We start from the raw sequence: 15,526 nt of genomic DNA on the forward strand, positions 1-15,526 counted from the left end.
TCGAGGTGCTGGAATGGTCTCTTCTCGAAGTGAGAAAAAGGGGCTCAAGTTGGAATGGAAGCTTTGCACTGGGATTTAGAGTCCCAACGTGCCACTGGTCCAAGTCAGGACAAAGTCCCGTCGTCGTTTCACACCTAAACCGGGATTCTAAGCAGATTCAACAGAATGCAAAAGTGATGGAGGAAATTAGTTGCGTAACTCAGGATACTGGCAGCAGAGCGTTACGGCCGTTGCCTTCTCATTCTTGATAACCGAGCGGGCCGCATTGGATTACAAAATGGATGGAGTTGTGACATATATTCTAGGCGTTGGGAAGAAATCATGTTCCGGTACGCTAATTCCCATTTTCATCGGGCAGCGGTTTAGAATACATAGCCCTCTTCATCTCCTACCTTCGGACTCGTGCTGTGCAGTGAACTTCGTGTAAGTCAACCCCGAATGCCCCACAGTACCTATACGAGCTCGCGCACAGACCACTTGGAACTGCCGGCATCCATGATCCGTCCGGGTTCGCGTGTCAGACGCGTCGTTTGAATCTACAAAGTCATCCCCCGCCAAATATTCGCCATCCCGGTTTCTCAACCTACCTCCGCAATTGACACCGGAAGTAACCCTGTTGATCCTTTCGACACCCAGCCTCGCAAGAGTCTACATCCTGTAACGGACAATGCCTCGACCAAAGCGATCGCGTGTCACCGCGACGCGTCCCACCAAGGCGCCGTCACCACGCGCTGAAGAGCGAAATCAATCGTCTCCGACGCCGCCCGTCGCGGCGAAACCTGCTGTCGCTCAACCCGAGTTTCCGAGTAGTGATATTTACGATGTGAGCGACCGCGAAAAGGAGCGCATGAGGAAGCGCCGCGCTGCTGCCGAGGCCGCGAAAGCCGACGAGGTACAGCCCCGTCCGCTCACGACCGACGACCTGGGGCCGGACTCGAAGCAAGCGAAGGCGTTGGAGGACTCGAGACGCAGGCGGGATGAAGCGATGAACCGATTGGACGATCTCACCTCCACGTCAAGGCCGGATGAAACGGAGAACCAAGCCGTCGAGCTTGAGATCCAGCCTCGGTTGACCGACGCGTCAGGACTGGATTTAGACAGCGATTTCTTCGGCAACCTGGACGATAGCTTGGATGACACAGAAAATGTCATCGAGGAGACCCGTACCGGTTATCGCTCAACAGACACTTCCTCTATCAACGTTGCCATGTTCAAGCGCCGACCCCGACAGTCGAGTGTTGCTGGGAGAAATGATGGGCCCATCCGACCGAGCAGCAGAGGACGACAGACCACGCCGAGCATCAGCACGACTCTCACTTTCGGTAATTTTAGACGACGTGCGCGCGAGCCTAGCATCATTGGGACGGCACGCAAGGCTCGGACGGGGCGATCTCAGTCGGTGGCTTCGCAGGCTTCAAGGAATGCAAGTGTCCTCGGAGATGGCGAAGATTCCGGCCCCGAAGGCGAGTCGACTCCCATCGACAAAACACGAAGGCAAACACGTGCCTCGCTTGTAACCAGCGGTTCTCGGGAGGGGTCACCCATTTTGCAATCGCGCAAGCGTAAGTCTCTAGAGAGCCACGAAGATGGTCGCGAAAAGAGGCCAGCCCTGGAGTCGGATGATGCAGACGCGGAGGAAATCCACCAGTCAATTGAGGTGGATGTTGAGCCTGGTTCGAGCCTACCACGTGGGCGCAGACGCACTCGAGAGCAGGATGGCTTCTCAACCCCAGTTCCAGAGAACGATCCGGATATGGCGCCTCCTATCAGCAGTTCATCGGAAAGCGGCAGTCCCGTCCCGCTACCACCTCTGGACACGCTCGCTCATCGCACCTACACGCGCAAGGCTCCGCCAAGAGCAGCAAAAACCCCAGAGGCTATGGACTCCTCATCGGACCTCTCCTCTCCCCCATCATTGACCCATTCACCCAATTACGCGCCACCGCCCAAGGCCATCCCGAAGCCGAAGGCGCCACCGCCCGAGAAGAAGATGACGACGGCAGATTTAACCTCGCTTCTGCCTCGCCGGCGTCAGAAAGCTTCCAACCGTGATAGCGGCAGCAACGACCCGTTCGACCTAGACACGTCAGAAGACGACGCTAGAGCGGTAGATGATGAGAATGAGCTTTCATATGTCGATTCCCGGGCACGGAGGAGGAAGCCGCACCGGCCCTTAAGTAAGGCAACAGCCAATGCTAAGGGTAAGGCAATTGGGCCCGGTAACGGTAACGACAAAAGCCGCGCCCGGAGGACCTATGGAACCCGTGGGGATGACAAGGAGAATGAGGAGGTTGAGGAGGAAACTGTCGTCGCCAGTGATGGTGAAGAAGAGAACGAGGAGGCGGCGGAGGTGGATCTTCCTGATGAGGAGACCAGCCAGGTGATGAGAGAGCGCATCGGCGAGGAACTCCAGAAGGCCGCTAAGAAGTTCAAAGAGGTGGATAAGTGGGAGCTGGCATTCGAGGTCGTCACAGAAAGCTCTTCGCCAGACCCGGATGCCCGATGACGGGTTAAGAGGGATGTGATAAATGTTTCGCTTCGTTTTGGCAACGTGTTAGGTTATGATGACTTGGCTGGAGTTGATCAGCAGACTCATAGCACCAGGGAGTGGAGAGGTCAGGTTGTTTGTATTTGCCTACTTAGTAGACTTTGCTCTGGGTATAAGCGTTTGCTTGAAAGGCGGGTAGTAATGGCTTCTCTGATGCGAACCCCAGATGCTTGCTTGCGTCTTGACAAAAGCTGATGCCCATGTCGGTTCATCCCTCGTGATCTAAGTGCAACGGTAGGTTCCGACCCTTACAGGCAAACCGCTTTCTCTGCACTGGACCGCGTTAATCAGCAGTGTGCTATGATTTCATCGCCAAGCAGGCATTCTCCAGCGAGCGTTCAACAACAGGGAGCAAGTTCGCAACCTGGTTGGAATCTCTCAGGGCCACCGTAATGGCATCTGGCAGCAGCCCCTGCATGTAAAGATTCTGCCATTCTGTCAGCGCACCCACACTTCATCATATCAGAGGAAGATAGAAAGCAACCACTCACCCGTTTGACATTCTCAAACGCGTCCTCCCGCGCCGTGTACTCCCGAATCACCACCTCCCTCTCAAAGTCCACATACACCCTCGTATCCCTCACCCGCACCAACACCCCATCTAACCTCATGAACAGCCGGCAGAGCAGCAACATCCGCTGCTCCATGACCCTGAACTTCACGCTCATGATGCTGATCCCATTATCATCCAACTCACTCTCATACAGCACAACCTCGTCCGCGAAGAGGATTGGATCCCTCCTCTTCAGCAACTCAAGCGGTATCTCCTCCGCCTCCTCTCCCTCCCCGCCCTTAATTTCCAACCCCCTCCCATCCCCGGTTCTAACCTCATCCCCGACATACTTGGCCGAATAGCTCCAGTCAAAAGGCTTGACCACCTCCTTGATATCCGCCGCGCTCGTCTTCTCCCGGCTGCTGCTCCACTCGCGCGCGTACGCCACCCGCAGCATCCCGCCCTCCCCGGTCTTGTCGACCGTGTCGAGCGCCGGCTCCGCGCTGAAGGAGATGCTCCACCCGGACGGCGCGTGCGTGATGGAGACCAGGTTGTCGCCAAAGATCATCTCGGGGATGGGGATCCCTATGCGCGCGGACATGGCGTCTATGGGGCCCGCTTTGAGGATCGGGAGCTTGCGGGCCGAGATCTGGAAGGTGCCCTGCGTGTGGCTGCGGGTTGCGAGGGTGAGTGCGGAGGAGGAGGGGTATGGCTCGAAGGCGGCAGCTGGGGGTTCCATTTTGCGCAGTTGGTGTACTGTCAGGCTGGCCTTGGGTCGGGAGTTGTTTCGTGCGTTGAGCTCAAGTTAGGTGTCGCTCGCCGGAACGAGCAGTAGCTGGTAGAGGTTGAGTGTTGTAGTCGCGCGCAGGCGAACGGAAGATTCTCCGGGTTGCTGCAGCCTCGTCTAGGCTTGGGAGCTGGCGATGTGCTGAAGAACGGCGCTAAAACTTCGCTCCTTCTGTACTAATAGGGTCCTAGCTGGTCGGGAAATCAGTATAACCAATACACTTTGTGTAATAGGATTATTGTTTGTGCAGCTTCCAGGGTCAACGAGCTCGCGATGGCGGGGGTTTAAGTTGGAGCTGTTCAACTAAGTTCCATTTGGCGGGGCAAGCTTGGAGATAAAGTGGACGCAGGCTGGTCACCGTTTAGGTATTCCGTAAGTTGCCCACATCAATTGCCTCAACTGTACGGTGCCAGTGTAATAAGGGAAGAATTAAGTCTATCAAGCTCCATAAAATCATATCTTGGATGATGTACGGCAAAACGTTTTAAGAACTATTAGTTACCAACTTGCCCATATCTTGCGCACAGGTAGGTCCCTATGCAGCAACATGGAAATGATGTGCTATTGCTATTAGTACTCCGTACCGAGGCATACGCAACGCCGAACTTCAGATATTTGCCCAATACCTGGTTCTCCGCAAGGACGTACCCTACCATTCATAGAGGACCATTCCGAACTGTATGTAGTGGTTTCAGGTTCAACTTGTTGAGGAAGTGCGCCGCTGAGTCGCTGTAACCATCGGAAGCGGTGGAGTACCTAGCTTAGCCGCGGGTTGCTAGGCAACGGCGATTGACGTCCAGGGTAAATAATCCCCATAAAGTCGCCCCATCCTGGCATCTCCAATTTCAGGTTGCCATTTCGAGGCAGCACAACAGCGTCAATAATTCTGCCGTCTGGCCAGCGCTTGAACACTATCCCATCACCGGGCATCTCCCTACCCGAATTCAAAATGGCCACACGAACGCTGGAATCTCACTTCGAGCGGCTGTCCGTGACGGATGAAAACGATCCCGGGGCGACCGGTCGTCTCTATCAGAAGGCAAAGGTATGCATTTATAACGACAGCTTTTGGCCTTGCCAGTTGCTGATTCAATCACGTAGGCCGTCACTTCCTCGAGCCAGCTTGCGCACAGTGCCAGCAGACCAAACCTGTACAAAGTTGCTCTGCAAGCACAAAGTACCAACACCGTTACCGCCACCGTCACTCTCCCATCCCAGGCCGCTCAGTGGAAGAGCTCGGCCATCCCAACTAACCTGGCGTCGTCGCCAAAGAAGGATAAATCGACGTCACTATCATCACGCATCTCCGACGATGCTGAGCACACCTACGTCGACCAACCTCTCGTGCCCAAGCAGTTCCACTTGGGTATGTTCGAGATTGGGCGGCCACTCGGCAAGGGCAAGTTTGGACGAGTGTATCTGGCACGCGAGCGCAGCAGCGGCTACATCTGCGCACTCAAGGTGCTCTACAAGTCCGAGCTGCAGCATGGATCGGGCGTGGAGAAGCAAGTGCGGCGCGAGATCGAGATCCAGAGCAATCTGCGCCACCCCAACATTTTGAAACTCTACGGGCACTTTCACGACAGCAAGCGCATTTTCCTGATCCTCGAGTTCGCGGGGAAGGGCGAGCTGTACAAGCACCTGCGGCGCGAGAACCGGTTCCCGGAGTGGAAGGCGGCGCAGTACATTGCCCAGATGGCGTCGGCGCTGCGCTACCTGCACCGCAAGCACGTCATCCACAGGGACATCAAGCCCGAGAATATCCTCATGGGCATCCACGGCGAGATCAAGATCTCCGACTTTGGCTGGAGCGTGCACGCGCCGAACAACAGGCGCAAGACCCTCTGCGGCACGCTGGACTATCTCCCGCCCGAGATGATCAAGTCCGGCAGCAAAGACAACTGGTACGACGAGAAGGTCGACCTGTGGAGTCTGGGCGTGCTGACGTACGAGTTCCTCGTTGGCGAGGCGCCGTTCGAAGACACGCCCATCATGACGCAGAAGCGAATTGCCAGGGCCGACATGACCATCCCGGAGTGGGTGAGCAAGGAGGCCAAGGATCTTATCAGAAAGGTATGCCCTCCGCCTCTTCCGCAATCCCTTCTGTTCTTGTCGCTAATAGAGCACAGCTTTTGGTGCTTGACCCTGAGAAGCGTCTCCCGCTTGAAGAGGTCCAGAACCACCCTTGGATCATCAAGCACTGCGTGAAAGGTGAAAGGGCCTCGAACAGGGAGAAGTCGCTCAAATAATGCCCGGAGCCGATGGTTTTTTCTTGGTCTGCGAGTTGTTCTAGGAGTAAAGAATAGGCGTTTGGGAGTCGACGGGGAAGGTCAGGTTTTGCCAGACATTTCGAGTTCATTGCATATAGCGGAGTTTTAGCGGGTTTGATCTTGAATGCTACAGCTACAGCGCGGGGCTATGACCCGTTGGATCAGCTGTTCCGTCGTGGACAAGTTCGGTATCCATAATATATACATTAGTACATACACCTAGGGCGTAGCTACCCAAAGAGCCGCCCGGCTAACAAGACGTCAACGATATACCTCTTCAAATGGCCGTTTATCCGAGAAACACGAGTCCCACACCTCGTTGACCACCTTGGTCGCATGTACGTCGTCCCTACACGCCGGTCTTGCCATGACCGACTGTATCGCCCGCATCCGCACGCAGTTCTGGAACTGCTCCGTCAGCTTCCAATTCCCCCTCACCATCGCCTCTCTCGTCCAGCGACACTCTCCACTCAGCATCGACGCTCGAATCTGTCCAGGCACAACCAGGTCAGCATCCACCAGTTGTTCCTCTCACCCCATCAGGAGAAGGGGGCCGAAACGAACCTCAGTACACGCAGCATGCCTGAGACTTTTTGCTCCCGCCCAATCCACCTTCCACCTCAGATGGTCCCACGCATGCACCATCTCATGCGCGAGGGTGTCCTCCAGGTGGCTCCTGTCCCGCATCTCGTTCGCGCAGATCAGGATCCCATGGTCCGGGCTGAAGCCGCCGCCCTGGCGCACGACGCGCCCGTCCTCGGCCACGCGCGCGGGACACCGCCGGCACACGACGTTGGTCTCGTCGAGCGTCCCGTTCAGGGCCGACACCTTGTCGCGCAGGAAGCGGATGACGGGCGAGTACTTGAAGAGGAAGTCGCGGTCGGCCTCGCAGCGCGCGCAGTCCCGCGCCTCGTTGGCCTTGTATCGGTCTTCGCGGTAGTGCTCGATCCCCTCGGGCGTGATCTGGCCCGTCAGGATCTTGAAGTAGTTCATCCACCATTTGAGGGAGGGGTCGTAGCCCGTGCGGGCCGGGTCGTTTTCGAGAAAGCGGGGTAAGGGTCGAGAGTTGGATGGTTGTTGGCTCTGCTGTGGTTGTGGTCTTTGTTGGTTGGTGTCGCCTTGAGGTGCGAAGGAGGAGGAGGCGGGGGGTGATGTTGACGGTGGTAATGTAGCCATTGTGGTAGGGAAGGGAGAGGTGGTCAGAGACGGCAATCGTCTCCAAATCCTCAATCCCTGGAGTCTGATGAAACTAGTGGTACCAGCGGTTACCAAGGTCAGGTTTCGAGTCGGGTATGAAGCGAGCACGGTTGGTGTCGACACAGTGCCAAATACCAGGTACCTAGGTATCGTTGTTGTCGTCCGAACTCGAAGTCTTGTCGATAAGATCACAAAAGTTATCCGCTAGCAGGGTGCCGGCAGCGGCTGGCCCACAGATGATCGCTTGGCACGCCCTTCCCATCTTGTCAGGCGGTGAAGCCCAGCAGAAGGGCGCATTGTTTGACCCCGGAATTTTTGGGGCGCTCCCGATGTCGGCCAATTGACAGCTCACGAACTGGCGAATGACTCCAGTTTTGGCATTCGCTGATAGACAGCGGTCCCCACTGATCAGATGTGAGCCCTGCAGCTTGCATCGTCCAGGTCCAAAATTACAGCACCCCTGGATGGTGCCCGAGAGACGAACGCTATATAATGGAATCAAGTTGGAATCTGTGTAAGAGAGACATCCCTCAGATACGAATTGATAGTTCTCAAAGCGGTGTCGTACCTTCAATCATCTCCTACTGACTTCTTAATTGTATATCTTGCAGCCATGAGGGGCCCGCGTCCACTTGGTGTTGTGATAAAATTAGGTGAGTAATACATCATCAAACACAGGGGCTTGTGTTACTGACACATTTACCAGGAACGAGCTCGATTGTGGACGAAAAGACTCATGAACCCCTCCTCTCAACTCTGTCATTGATAGTAGAAACGGCTGTGAAGCTGAGGAAAGATGGGCACAAGGTGATAATTGTGTCGTCTGGCGCCATTGGCGTCGGGCTGCGGCGGATGGATGTGGAGAGGCGGCCAAAGCATCTGTCGAAGCTGCAGGTAGGAGGCATGATCGACACGGTTGGATGCGGACGCTCACAATCCTGATAGGCACTTGCCGCCATCGGCCAGTGCCGGTTGATGAGTCTCTGGGACAGTCTGTTCAACCATCTAAGGCAGCCCATCGCCCAGATTCTTCTCACACGAAACGACATTGCCGATGTAAGCAACTTCCGAAGCCCTGTCCGTGCCCAATCACTTATACCATCCGACAGAGATCAAGGTATCTCAATGCTCAACGGACGATCAATGAGCTCCTGGACATGGGCGTCATTCCAATCGTCAACGAGAACGACACGCTGGCAGTGTCGGAAATCAAGTTTGGCGATAACGACACACTCTCTGCCATCACCGCCGCCATGGTCCACGCCGACCTCTTATTTCTCATGACCGACGTGGACTGCCTGTACGACAAGAACCCGCGGACCCATCCTGACGCCCACCCTATTGAGGTAGTTGAAGATATTGGGTCTTTGGTAGCAGATGGTACGCACCCCCTTTTCTCTCCTGCCGAGAGACCGCTGTGTAACAATTTGCAGTATCAACCGCTGGTTCGTCCCTCGGAACCGGCGGCATGTCCACCAAGATCGTCGCCGCCCGCCTGGCCACCTCCGCCGGCGTGACAACCGTCATCACGCGGTCTTCCAACCCAGGCAACATTGTGAAGATCGTCAGACACATCCAAGCCAGCCGCTCCCCGCCGTCTCTCGCCACCAAGGCCAACCAGGCTACCGAATCCACCACCACCGATGCTCAGCAACAGCAACAGCAGCAACAACAACAACAAAACACTGCCGGTCTCCTCAGATCGGTGTCATCAACGACCTTGGCACCCGACTCCCGCTCCAGCACTCCAGCGCCCCCGAACACCAAGATCCCGCTCCACACCCGCTTCCTGCCCTCCCCGCACCCGGTGCGCGACCGCTACTTCTGGATCCTCCACGGCCTGCGCCCGCACGGGACGCTGTACATCGACCAGGGCGCATACAAGGCGCTCCTGGGCAAAGCCGGCCTGCTCCCCGTGGGGGTGGTCGACGTGGAGGGGATGTTTGCGCAACAAGAGGCGGTGCGGCTGTGCGTGGTTGATAGGAAAACGAGAAGGCGGACGGCCGCGGAAGTTGGGGGAGATCCTAGCGACGGTGGTGGCGGTGGGAAGTTGTGGGAGGGCACGGCGCACGAGGTTGGCAGGGCGCTGACCAATTACTCGAGCGTCGAGATTGCGCGGATCAAGGGGCACCAGAGCACCGAGATTGAGGGGATCCTCGGGTACGCGGACAGCGAGTATGTTGCGCCGCGGGAGAGCATCAGTTTCTTTGCCGGCGTCCCGGGGGTAAGGGAGAGCAGGCCGGCGACGCCGGTCAGGGAGGTTGTGGATGGTAGAGGGATTGGGGGGTATGAAGTGGAGGGTACGGTGTTGTGAGGAATGGGGTTTTTTTTTAAGAGAGACAGGATTGGAGCAAGGTGGATGGTGATGATAGAGAAAATAGAGCATTTCCCAGGTTATTGGTATCTCTGAATGTAAAGCTGGCTTGAACCTCGGTCACTAAATCAAAGTCCGCCGTCTCTTATGATTGATCCAAGACCCTCTATAACGCCTGACGCCTGCCTATTTCTTTTTTCTGACCATATCTTTTCCGCAGGCTCCCAATCAACCGGCGAAGAGCGTATCTTCGTCACGGAGGTATTCTCCGCAGTCTGCTTGCCGGAAGCACACAATACCCGTGGGATCTAGCCGCCTCGCCTCCGCCGTACTCCTCGCAGTCTAACGGAACATTAGCCAGACGAGTTGGGAAAGGGGGCCAAGCCTCGGAGAAATCTCATCACTCACCACTCCAAACCCAAGCGGGATATCCGCCATACTATACACCACACAGCCCGAATGCTCAGGGCAGTCCTCGGACCAGCGCCCGACGTGCGCTTTGACCACTGTTCTCCCAGCTTCGATTAGTATCCTGCGCTCTCTTCTGTGACTTCCCAGCTGGTATGTTGTTTGATTGTTCGAAACGCACCATTCGACCCATACAGAAACGGCTGCGCCCCGTTGTCCTTGACCCAGATCTTGTGCCTTGCGCCGGACGCGATGATGGGCAGGGCCGTGATGTGCAGGCGGAACTTGCCCGTCTTGGTCATCTTGCCGAGACAAGTGCCGAGGCTGAGCAGGGCATCGCGGCTTATGCTCGTGGCAAGGTTGGCGATCGAGAGCTTGACGTAGTAGACCTGTTGTATGGGGGGGGGGGCGCAAGGGGCTATGTTAGATGGGCTGGATGGAGGATGGAGAGGAGAAGCGGAGGCTGGCGTACGCGAGAGTGGTTCAGGCGGAACACATAGCGGTCGCCGTCTTCTAGCGGGGCGATCAGGCTTTTGAGGTCGGACATGTAGTTGGCTAGCTGCGAGGTTGTGAGCTGCGTGCGTTCTCACGGAGGGGTTGGGTTGTTGGGACGCGAATGAAGGGAGCGCGGGAGACGTTGGAGCGCTGTACCTTGTCCAACACCGTCTTCATTTCTTCGTCTGTTAAGGCGCGCATTTTGGCTACCGGTTAGGCGTTGTCTGTTGAGAAAGCTGTTGTGTTGACTGGGGAACCTCATCGATGAGCTCGTCGATGCTTATCGCAGGGTCTCGAAAAAAGTGAATCTCTAATCGCAGCCCCACATTGCATGCTCGCTTCGGTCCACTTTTACCCGCCTCAACTCGACAACCCGAGTGGCATTTGCTCCGAGGATCTTTCCACTCAAGTGACCCACTTCTCCAAGCTAGGACCCTATAAGGTTGGTTTCCAGCCGACTGAATGTAACACATATCACATAGGCCCGCTGGCCAAATGGTAAGGCGCCAGATTTCGGCTCTGGAGATTGTGCGTTCGAGCCGCACGTGGGTCGTGAGTTATCTTTTTTCCCTCTGTTTCTGACCCAGAACCTTTTTTGCTCGAATCAACAGAGGACTGATGAAGTCAATGGACTCATTTCTCTCCCGCTACAAAGGTCGCGCTGTCTCGTGGGTGCGTGACCGGTAGGTCATCTTCCCGGGGACACGTTCGCTTGCCGTAGGTATACAGATGGTCCAGCATACAGCGCCTACACACTCGTTCCTGCGACGCGCAAGACAGTGCTCTCAAACCTACACGATGTGATATTTCTGGGCTTGCGGATTCGGCTCCCGAATTCAGGCAGGCCATGGTCCAGGAGCACTCGAACAAACCGGGTTTTCGGGTCGCGACGATACCTTCCCGTTTGGCGCTCGCTGTATGCAACCTTCCCAAATACCCGGTGCCCACTCGCATCTCCAGAACATCGAGCCGATTCCCTGATCTCGTCAGCGAGCGCGGGGCTGGCTCTTATTCCTACCGTAGCTCTCTTTGCAACGTTAGGTGTCCCGCCAAGCCGAACAGCATGACAAAACCCCAGCTTCCTGTTGGTCGCCTACTCCGGCCGGGGATCCGGACGCCGATAGGAGGTTCAGGATCTCGGAGGCCATGTGCCGCAACACTCATTTCTGGAAAGGTCTCGGCACGGCGGGACAGCAAAGTGACCAAACCCCAGGAACCTAGGCTGGGCACTCTCCCAAATTCACCGCAGGACCGATACCTAGCCTGGGCACGCAACGGGACGGCCCTGCCATTGCCCCTTGCCCCTGCAATCAGCGGGAGCTCTATCCGAGACGGACGAGGCAACAGGACAAAACCACCACTTATTACACAGCACAGTACACGCACCTCCACGCCTCACGGCCGCCTCCACGCGAACCAGGTTTGGTCTCACAGCAACACCCGGGGAACTTGGCATGTGTCGGCGATGGCGCTTGCACGCTCGCCCACGCCGGGATTGCGCAACTCTCGGCGTGTTGTCCCTGTAGTCACAGTACCGACCGTGTATTAAGAGTATAGTCAGCTTACCCATCCACATGCGCTTGGCCCGGCCTTACCCATACGAATGCCCAGCCTATTCCTCCAATGGAGCATTGGACGTTGCATCGAGTCCGCGATAGCGGACAGGGTTGCCGCGTCCACCTACCGGACAGTTCACCTTGCCCCCATCCTTCGTTGGGTCCTCCACCAAAGTTGGAAGCTCGGCCGATGTAAGGCATGTCCCTAGCCTCCGGAGTCCGTGTCGTATCTGGGGAAGGCGCCTGGCGTGTGGGGACCGCGGGCTTGAATAAAAGGGAAGCCACGCCCTCGGGAGCGGGCGTCTTCCTGTACATTCGTCTGCCGGCAGAGTCGAGGCGAACCTGTATCAGCATCCCAAGATGAAGACCTCATCTCGGTTTCTCGGTGCCCTGGCAGCGGCCGCGTCATGTGAGTGGGAGTCTGTGACCGTTACGAGTGCATCTACTAGGATTCATGACTGACTGACATCGACATCCGACATCTGTAGTCGCGCCGTCTGCCCTTGCGCAGAACAATGAGCCAGTGACATTCACTGACCCGGGCACCGGCATCGTCTTCAACTCATGGGGTCTTGCCAACGGGGCACCCCAGACCCAGGGAGGCTACACCTTTGGTATGGCTCTGCCTTCTGATGCTTTGACGACCGACGCCACCGAGTTCATCGGGTACTTGGTATGTTATGTCCTGCGGGCGGCAGCACCATCTTTCTTCCCTCGAAGCAGATGCTGACCGCTACCAGCAATGTGCGGCCAAGGACGAGAAGGGCTGGTGCGGCATCTCCCTGGGAGGACCCATGACCAACTCGCTCCTCATCACGGCCTGGCCGAACGAGGACACGGTCTACACGTCGCTCCGCTACGCGACCGGATACGCCATGCCGGATGTCTACTCGGGAGACGCCAAGATCACACAGATCGCGTCGACCATCAACTCGACGCACTTCACCTTGGTCTTCCGGTGCGAGAACTGCCTGCAGTGGAACCAGGGGGGCAGCTCCGGCGGCGCCGCGACCAGCTCTGGCTTCATGGTGCTCGGCTGGGTGCAGGCGTTCCCGTCGCCCGGCAACCCGACGTGCCCGGACGAGATCACGCTCGAGCAGCACGACAACGGCATGGGCATCTGGGGCGCCGTGCTGGACTCCAAGGCGGCCAACCCGTCCTACACGGCCTGGGCTGCCAAGGCGACCAAGACCGTCACGGGCGACTGCAGCGGTGCGACGCCGACGGACGTCGTGGGCGTGCCTGTGCCGACGGGCACCGCGTACGACTACATCGTCGTCGGCGGCGGTGCCGGCGGCATCCCCATTGCCGACAAGCTGAGCGAGGCCGGGAAGAAGGTGCTGCTCATCGAGAAGGGGTTCGCCTCGACAGGCGAGCACGGCGGCGTTCTCAAGCCGGACTGGCTCGCGGGCACCCAGCTCACGCGCTTCGACGTCCCAGGCCTGTGCAACCAGATCTGGGTCGACTCGAAGGGCATTGCCTGCGAGGACACGGACCAGATGGCCGGCTGCGTCCTTGGAGGCGGCACTGCGGTGAACGCCGGGCTGTGGTTCAAGCCCTACGCGCTCGACTTCGACTACCTGTTCCCGACCGGCTGGAAGTCCAAGGACATCCAGGCGGCCATCTCCCGGGTGTTCTCGCGCATCCCGGGCACCTACGCGCCCTCGACCGACGGCAAGCGCTACTACCAGCAGGGCTTCGACGTGCTCGCCGGCGGTCTGAGCAAGGGCGGCTGGACCAAGGTGACGGCCAACGACGCGCCGAACAGCAAGAACCGCACCTTCTCCAACTCGCCCTTCATGTTCTCGGGCGGCCAGCGTGGCGGCCCTCTCGCGACCTACCTCAACACCGCCAAGAAGCGCAGCAACTTCGACCTCTGGCTCAACACGACCGTCCGCCGCGTCGTCCGCGACGGTGGCCACATCACCGGCGTCGAGGTCGAAGCTTTCCGGAGCGGCGGCCGCGTGGGTACCGTGAACGTCACCAACATCTCCGGCCGCGTCATCCTCTCGGCGGGCACCTTCGGCAGCGCCAAGATCTTGCTCAGGAGCGGCATTGGTCCCGCGGATCAGCTGCAGATCGTCAAGGCCTCCACGATTGACGGGCCGACCATGATCAGCAACACGTCGTGGATTCCTTTGCCGGTCGGGTACAATCTGGATGACCACCTCAACGTACGTTCTTTTTTCCGACGTCTTAAGAATGACATGGTGCTTAGATGCTGACGTTGTAACAGACTGATACCGTCATCTCCCACCCCAACGTTGTATTCTACGACTTCTACGCCGCCTGGACGGACCCGATTGCGTCGGATAAGACGAGCTACCTCAGTACGCTAGCGTCCGTCTACCCAGTTGCGAGCTGAAGAGGCTAACGTTCCACCAGACTCGCGCACCGGCATCCTCGCTCAGGCCGCTCCCAACATTGGGCCAATGTGAGTTGATCGTCCCGCATGGTCGACCCCTTCACAGCGCTCAGCTAACAAAGCACAGGTTCTGGGAAGAGATCAAGGGCGCGGATGGCATCGTCCGCCAGCTGCAATGGACCGCCCGCGTGGAGGGCAGCTTTGACACGCCCAACGGCCGTACGACTCCCTTTTTTGTTTTTTATTTCTTTTTTCATTATTCCTTCCCAATCTCCTCTCCCATTTCATTCCTAAGCTAATCTCTCTTACCCCCCTGCCGCAGACGCGATGACCATGTCCCAGTACCTCGGCCGCGGCGCCACCTCGCGCGGCCGCATGACCATCACGCCGTCGCTGACGACCATCGTCTCCGACGTGCCCTACCTCAAGGACCCCAACGACAAGGAGGCCGTCATCCAGGGCATCGTCAACCTGCAGAACGCCCTCAAGAACGTCGCCAACCTGACCTGGAACTTCCCCGATCCCAACACCTCTGCGCGTGACTATGTCAATAACGTAAGATTCTTTTCTCGAAATCCTCCCATCCCAACTACTGTAGTGTGTATACCGCCCCACTAACCCCGTTTTCTTTTCCTTCTTTAGATGGTCGTCTCCCCTTCCAACCGGCGCTCCAACCACTGGGTCGGAACGGCAAAGATCGGCGCCGACGACGGCCGCTCGGGCTCCGGCTCGGCGGTCGTCGACCTCAACACGCGCGTGTGGGGCACCGACAACCTGTTCGTCGTGGACGCGTCCATCTTCCCCGGCGTGCCGACCACCAACCCGTCGGCCTACATCGTGGCCGTGTCGGAGCACGCCTCCCAGAAGATCCTGGCGCTGGCGGCGCCGAAGCCCGTGGCCAAGTACGGCCAGTGCGGCGGTCGCCAGTGGACGGGCAGTTTCACGTGTGCCGCGGGGACCAAGTGCACGTACCAGAATGATTACTACTCGCAATGCTTGTGAGAGCATAGTATGTAATTAAAGCAAGTGGAAGAAGAGGTCTATGATTGGCAAGACAAGAAGGGGAAATTATTCGGGGGAGATTTATTAGTTC

General features: G+C 57.5%; 8 protein-coding genes and 1 non-coding gene across 9 annotated transcripts; 6 read left to right on the top strand and 3 right to left on the bottom strand.

Moving 5' to 3' along the window:
• Positions 1 to 266: 266 nt before the first annotated feature.
• B0T15DRAFT_309530 (uncharacterized protein) lies at positions 267 to 2,696 on the top strand. Its single transcript, XM_062863907.1, has one exon. It carries the CDS (start codon positions 668 to 670, stop codon positions 2,504 to 2,506), a length of 1,839 nt encoding a protein of 612 aa, XP_062718334.1. The 5' UTR covers positions 267 to 667; the 3' UTR covers positions 2,507 to 2,696.
• On the bottom strand, positions 2,514 to 4,072 carry B0T15DRAFT_309627 (TIP41-like family-domain-containing protein). The gene is made up of 2 exons (XM_062863910.1): positions 3,040 to 4,072; positions 2,514 to 2,975 (listed from the first exon to the last, which is right to left on the bottom strand). Exons 1-2 carry the CDS (start codon positions 3,778 to 3,780, stop codon positions 2,847 to 2,849), a joined length of 870 nt encoding a protein of 289 aa, XP_062718335.1. The 5' UTR covers positions 3,781 to 4,072; the 3' UTR covers positions 2,514 to 2,846.
• A 598-nt stretch (positions 4,073 to 4,670) lies between these two features.
• Positions 4,671 to 6,256, top strand: B0T15DRAFT_309575 (kinase-like domain-containing protein). Its single transcript, XM_062863909.1, has 3 exons — positions 4,671 to 4,873; positions 4,930 to 5,901; positions 5,958 to 6,256. The coding sequence occupies exons 1-3, from the start codon at positions 4,778 to 4,780 to the stop codon at positions 6,075 to 6,077; spliced, it is 1,188 nt and encodes a 395-aa protein (XP_062718336.1). The 5' UTR covers positions 4,671 to 4,777; the 3' UTR covers positions 6,078 to 6,256.
• Positions 6,257 to 6,273: 17 nt separating this feature from the next.
• Positions 6,274 to 7,578, bottom strand: B0T15DRAFT_309559 (mitochondrial inner membrane protease atp-23). Its single transcript, XM_062863908.1, has 2 exons — positions 6,663 to 7,578; positions 6,274 to 6,587 (listed from the first exon to the last, which is right to left on the bottom strand). Exons 1-2 carry the CDS (start codon positions 7,272 to 7,274, stop codon positions 6,360 to 6,362), a joined length of 840 nt encoding a protein of 279 aa, XP_062718337.1. The 5' UTR covers positions 7,275 to 7,578; the 3' UTR covers positions 6,274 to 6,359.
• Positions 7,579 to 7,779: 201 nt separating this feature from the next.
• Positions 7,780 to 9,679, top strand: B0T15DRAFT_543236 (Aspartate/glutamate/uridylate kinase). The gene is made up of 5 exons (XM_062869977.1): positions 7,780 to 7,948; positions 8,002 to 8,189; positions 8,241 to 8,351; positions 8,405 to 8,675; positions 8,729 to 9,679. Exons 1-5 carry the CDS (start codon positions 7,909 to 7,911, stop codon positions 9,607 to 9,609), a joined length of 1,491 nt encoding a protein of 496 aa, XP_062718338.1. The 5' UTR covers positions 7,780 to 7,908; the 3' UTR covers positions 9,610 to 9,679.
• Positions 9,680 to 10,815, bottom strand: B0T15DRAFT_543243 (uncharacterized protein). Its single transcript, XM_062869978.1, has 5 exons — positions 10,669 to 10,815; positions 10,490 to 10,576; positions 10,199 to 10,406; positions 10,018 to 10,115; positions 9,680 to 9,951 (listed from the first exon to the last, which is right to left on the bottom strand). Exons 1-5 carry the CDS (start codon positions 10,711 to 10,713, stop codon positions 9,838 to 9,840), a joined length of 552 nt encoding a protein of 183 aa, XP_062718339.1. The 5' UTR covers positions 10,714 to 10,815; the 3' UTR covers positions 9,680 to 9,837.
• Positions 10,816 to 10,993: 178 nt separating this feature from the next.
• Positions 10,994 to 11,065, top strand: B0T15DRAFT_t197. Its single transcript has one exon. It is a non-coding gene; the product is annotated as a tRNA-Arg (tRNA).
• A 214-nt stretch (positions 11,066 to 11,279) lies between these two features.
• On the top strand, positions 11,280 to 12,243 carry B0T15DRAFT_309712 (uncharacterized protein). Its single transcript, XM_062863911.1, has one exon. It carries the CDS (start codon positions 11,360 to 11,362, stop codon positions 12,059 to 12,061), a length of 702 nt encoding a protein of 233 aa, XP_062718340.1. The 5' UTR covers positions 11,280 to 11,359; the 3' UTR covers positions 12,062 to 12,243.
• B0T15DRAFT_562447 (carbohydrate-binding module family 1 protein) lies at positions 12,069 to 15,435 on the top strand (the record flags this gene model as incomplete). The annotated part of the gene is made up of 8 exons (XM_062870577.1): positions 12,069 to 12,477; positions 12,557 to 12,741; positions 12,809 to 14,242; positions 14,305 to 14,398; positions 14,454 to 14,502; positions 14,561 to 14,652; positions 14,756 to 14,988; positions 15,076 to 15,435. Exons 1-8 carry the CDS (start codon positions 12,429 to 12,431, stop codon positions 15,433 to 15,435), a joined length of 2,496 nt encoding a protein of 831 aa, XP_062718341.1. The 5' UTR covers positions 12,069 to 12,428.
• Positions 15,436 to 15,526: the final 91 nt, after the last annotated feature.

This window comes from Chaetomium strumarium (assembly GCF_033439665.1).
Source record: "Chaetomium strumarium strain CBS 333.67 chromosome Unknown B0T15scaffold_7, whole genome shotgun sequence".
Taxonomy (NCBI): domain Eukaryota; kingdom Fungi; phylum Ascomycota; class Sordariomycetes; order Sordariales; family Chaetomiaceae; genus Chaetomium; species Chaetomium strumarium.

What these genes read in the sequence shown, in the direction of transcription:
- B0T15DRAFT_309627 (XM_062863910.1), bottom strand. Translation starts at nt 3,780, where the DNA reads ATGGAACCCCCAGCTGCCGCCTTCGAGCCATACCCCTCCTCCTCCGCA. An exon ending in CGTTTGAGAATGTCAAACGG is followed by an intron (nt 2,976 to 3,039) that starts GTGAGTGGTTGC and finishes ACAGAATGGCAG; the next exon opens with AATCTTTACATGCAGGGGCT.
- B0T15DRAFT_543243 (XM_062869978.1), bottom strand. Translation starts at nt 10,713, where the DNA reads ATGCGCGCCTTAACAGACGAAGAAATGAAGACGGTGTTGGACAAG. An exon ending in TGAAGACGGTGTTGGACAAG is followed by an intron (nt 10,577 to 10,668) that starts GTACAGCGCTCC and finishes ACAACCTCGCAG; the next exon opens with CTAGCCAACTACATGTCCGA. An exon ending in GTTTCTGTATGGGTCGAATG is followed by an intron (nt 10,116 to 10,198) that starts GTGCGTTTCGAA and finishes CTGGGAGAACAG; the next exon opens with TGGTCAAAGCGCACGTCGGG.
- B0T15DRAFT_309559 (XM_062863908.1), bottom strand. Translation starts at nt 7,274, where the DNA reads ATGGCTACATTACCACCGTCAACATCACCCCCCGCCTCCTCCTCCTTC. An exon ending in GGCATGCTGCGTGTACTGAG is followed by an intron (nt 6,588 to 6,662) that starts GTTCGTTTCGGC and finishes GTGCCTGGACAG; the next exon opens with ATTCGAGCGTCGATGCTGAG.
- B0T15DRAFT_543236 (XM_062869977.1), top strand. Translation starts at nt 7,909, where the DNA reads ATGAGGGGCCCGCGTCCACTTGGTGTTGTGATAAAATTAG. An exon ending in TGGTGTTGTGATAAAATTAG is followed by an intron (nt 7,949 to 8,001) that starts GTGAGTAATACA and finishes CACATTTACCAG; the next exon opens with GAACGAGCTCGATTGTGGAC. An exon ending in CACGAAACGACATTGCCGAT is followed by an intron (nt 8,352 to 8,404) that starts GTAAGCAACTTC and finishes ACCATCCGACAG; the next exon opens with AGATCAAGGTATCTCAATGC.
- B0T15DRAFT_309575 (XM_062863909.1), top strand. Translation starts at nt 4,778, where the DNA reads ATGGCCACACGAACGCTGGAATCTCACTTCGAGCGGCTGTCCGTGACG. An exon ending in GTCTCTATCAGAAGGCAAAG is followed by an intron (nt 4,874 to 4,929) that starts GTATGCATTTAT and finishes TCAATCACGTAG; the next exon opens with GCCGTCACTTCCTCGAGCCA. An exon ending in CCAAGGATCTTATCAGAAAG is followed by an intron (nt 5,902 to 5,957) that starts GTATGCCCTCCG and finishes AATAGAGCACAG; the next exon opens with CTTTTGGTGCTTGACCCTGA.
- B0T15DRAFT_309712 (XM_062863911.1), top strand. Translation starts at nt 11,360, where the DNA reads ATGGTCCAGGAGCACTCGAACAAACCGGGTTTTCGGGTCGCGACGATA.
- B0T15DRAFT_309530 (XM_062863907.1), top strand. Translation starts at nt 668, where the DNA reads ATGCCTCGACCAAAGCGATCGCGTGTCACCGCGACGCGTCCCACCAAG.